The sequence below is a fragment of the Sinocyclocheilus rhinocerous genome, unplaced genomic scaffold, assembly GCF_001515625.1.
Source record: "Sinocyclocheilus rhinocerous isolate Xijiao unplaced genomic scaffold, SAMN03320098_v1.1 scaffold867, whole genome shotgun sequence".
NCBI classification, from domain to species: domain Eukaryota; kingdom Metazoa; phylum Chordata; class Actinopteri; order Cypriniformes; family Cyprinidae; genus Sinocyclocheilus; species Sinocyclocheilus rhinocerous.
In genome coordinates this window covers 262,299-264,388 of record NW_015649279.1, presented here as the reverse complement: position 1 = coordinate 264,388, position 2,090 = coordinate 262,299, and the positions used below count along the sequence as shown (strand labels likewise).

General features: G+C 38.7%; 2 protein-coding genes across 2 annotated transcripts in view; both read left to right on the top strand.

Annotated features, from left to right (window-relative positions):
• The window catches only part of LOC107710510 (platelet-activating factor acetylhydrolase IB subunit beta-like), a 6,886-nt gene extending 6,118 nt beyond the window's left edge, over positions 1-768 (top strand). Inside the window, exon 6 of the mRNA XM_016515293.1 lies at positions 137-768. Coding sequence (XP_016370779.1) covers positions 137-400 — 264 coding nt within the window. The 3' untranslated portion in view covers positions 401-768. The remainder of the gene's footprint in view (positions 1-136) is intronic.
• LOC107710504 (SID1 transmembrane family member 2-like) overlaps positions 437-2,090 on the top strand; it is a 21,536-nt gene continuing 19,882 nt past the window's right edge. Inside the window, exon 1 of the mRNA XM_016515288.1 lies at positions 437-445. Coding sequence (XP_016370774.1) covers positions 437-445 — 9 coding nt within the window. The remainder of the gene's footprint in view (positions 446-2,090) is intronic.

Genomic DNA, 2,090 nt, shown 5'->3' with positions numbered 1-2,090 from the left:
CTCACACACACACACACACACACACACACACACTCTCTCACACACACACACACACTCACTCACACACACACACACTCTCTCTCTCACACATACTCTACTCACACACATACTCAGAGTCTCTGTGTGTCGTTCTCAGGGTCTTCTTCCTCGTGGAGAGCATCAGAACCCGATGCGTGAGAAGAATGCGGAGGTGAATGAGTTATTGCGCTTGTCTGTACCGCGGCTCGGCCCGGCTCAGTTTCTGGACGTCAGCGCTGAGTTCGTCCAATCAGACGGAAGCATCTCAAAACATGACATGTTTGACTTCCTGCATCTGACAGCGGCTGGATATCAAACCCTCAGCAAACCTCTCCACGACCTTCTGCTGCAGACACTGGAGGAAACCACAGCTGCTAAATAGACTTCTGTCAGCGCACCGCACACATACACAGTCTATATGTACAGAGTTTGTGCTCATACAGCTTCTCCACAAAATCAAGCGTCGTTTGAGTCATGATTGTTGATTTGTTTGATCATGATTGGCATGATTGTTTTACACATAATGTTGCCAAAGCACCAATACAGATATCTTTTCTCTTCCTCCAAATGTTCTTACTGTAACCTGTGTAAACATATACATATCATTGTCTGTTAAAAACTCTCTATCATAATAAAAGCTTTTAAATGTGTGATCTGTATAGGCAGTTATGAAATCACTGCTTTTATCGATGAATTGTATATTTAGTGTAGTGCTGCCAAACGATTAAACATGATTAATCGCATCCAAAATAAAAGCATTTACAAAATATGTGTACTGTGTATCTTTATTATGTATATATAACTACACACACACATGCATGTATATATTTAAGAAAAATATGTTGTTTATATATCTATATACAATATAAATTTTATGAATCTAAATATGTACATGTAAAAATTTTTTAAAAATATAATGTATGTGTGTGTATTTACATATACATAATAAATATACACAGTACACACATGTAAACAAAAACCTTTATTTTGGACGCGATTAATCGCTTGACAACAATAGTACTGTAACATACACATATCATCATAAAATATTAAATATAAGGTTTTAAATGTGAGAACTGTATTGGCGGTTAGTATCACATTCACATGAAATCACTGCTTTTATCGATGAATTTAGTGTAAACACGTGCATTAATGCGCTTCAGTTTCAGCTCAGCCGTAAACAAACGACGTCAAAGCGACCTGTCACGTGTCAACCTGTGCTGCGATTGGCTGTTCAGCAGTGTAACTCCGCCCTCAGGTAATCCAGCGCGACTGCGTCATATTTAACTAAACAGAAAACGTTGTTTGTTGAATAAATGTTGAATAATGAGGTCTATGTATGGCGTTCTTTGTGTAAATCAGTGAATGCTGTCCGCGCGTGTTTACGCGGTGTCACGTGTATAGGCTTATATCTCTGCCACAATTTTGCGCATGAAAGACCATATTTTGAGCGCACAAAAGTGCATTTTGCACACGCGTGATCTGAGTTTTGTGGAGAAAATATTTGTCTCGCAAAGAAGAAAGTATTTCGAGCGCACGAAAATCAATTTTGCATTTAAAATAAGTTTTTGGATGTGTGCTGACCTTCTCTTTTGCGAGTGCAACGTTTCACTAGCTTGCTCACCTGATGCCCTCAGTGCTTGCTAAATGCTAACAGCTTGCTTGCTCAACACAAGCGTAAAAGAAAATCTGCTTAATAATTATGCACACCTGAAAATGAGACATTTTTCACTTCCAGCCTTCATGAATAATTATATGTTAATTATAAATGATTAAATACAAGATTAATAGTAGTTATTAAGATTGATGTCTTTGGAATTGGTCAAATGTGCTTGGAAAAAAATATGATCAGAATATCAACTTGCATAATAATTATGCATGCACTGTATTTTTCCTCTTCTGCTGTGGAGGTAATGCAAGGAATGTTGTGATTGGTTGTCAAGGCAGCCAATCAGAATTTAGCAGCCTCGTCTCTGATTGGCTGGAATTATGGCACATTGTAACGCTGGGTTGTGTTGAGCACGCGAGCTGTTGGCATTTAGCGAGCACTGAGGGGGGCATCAGGTGAGCAA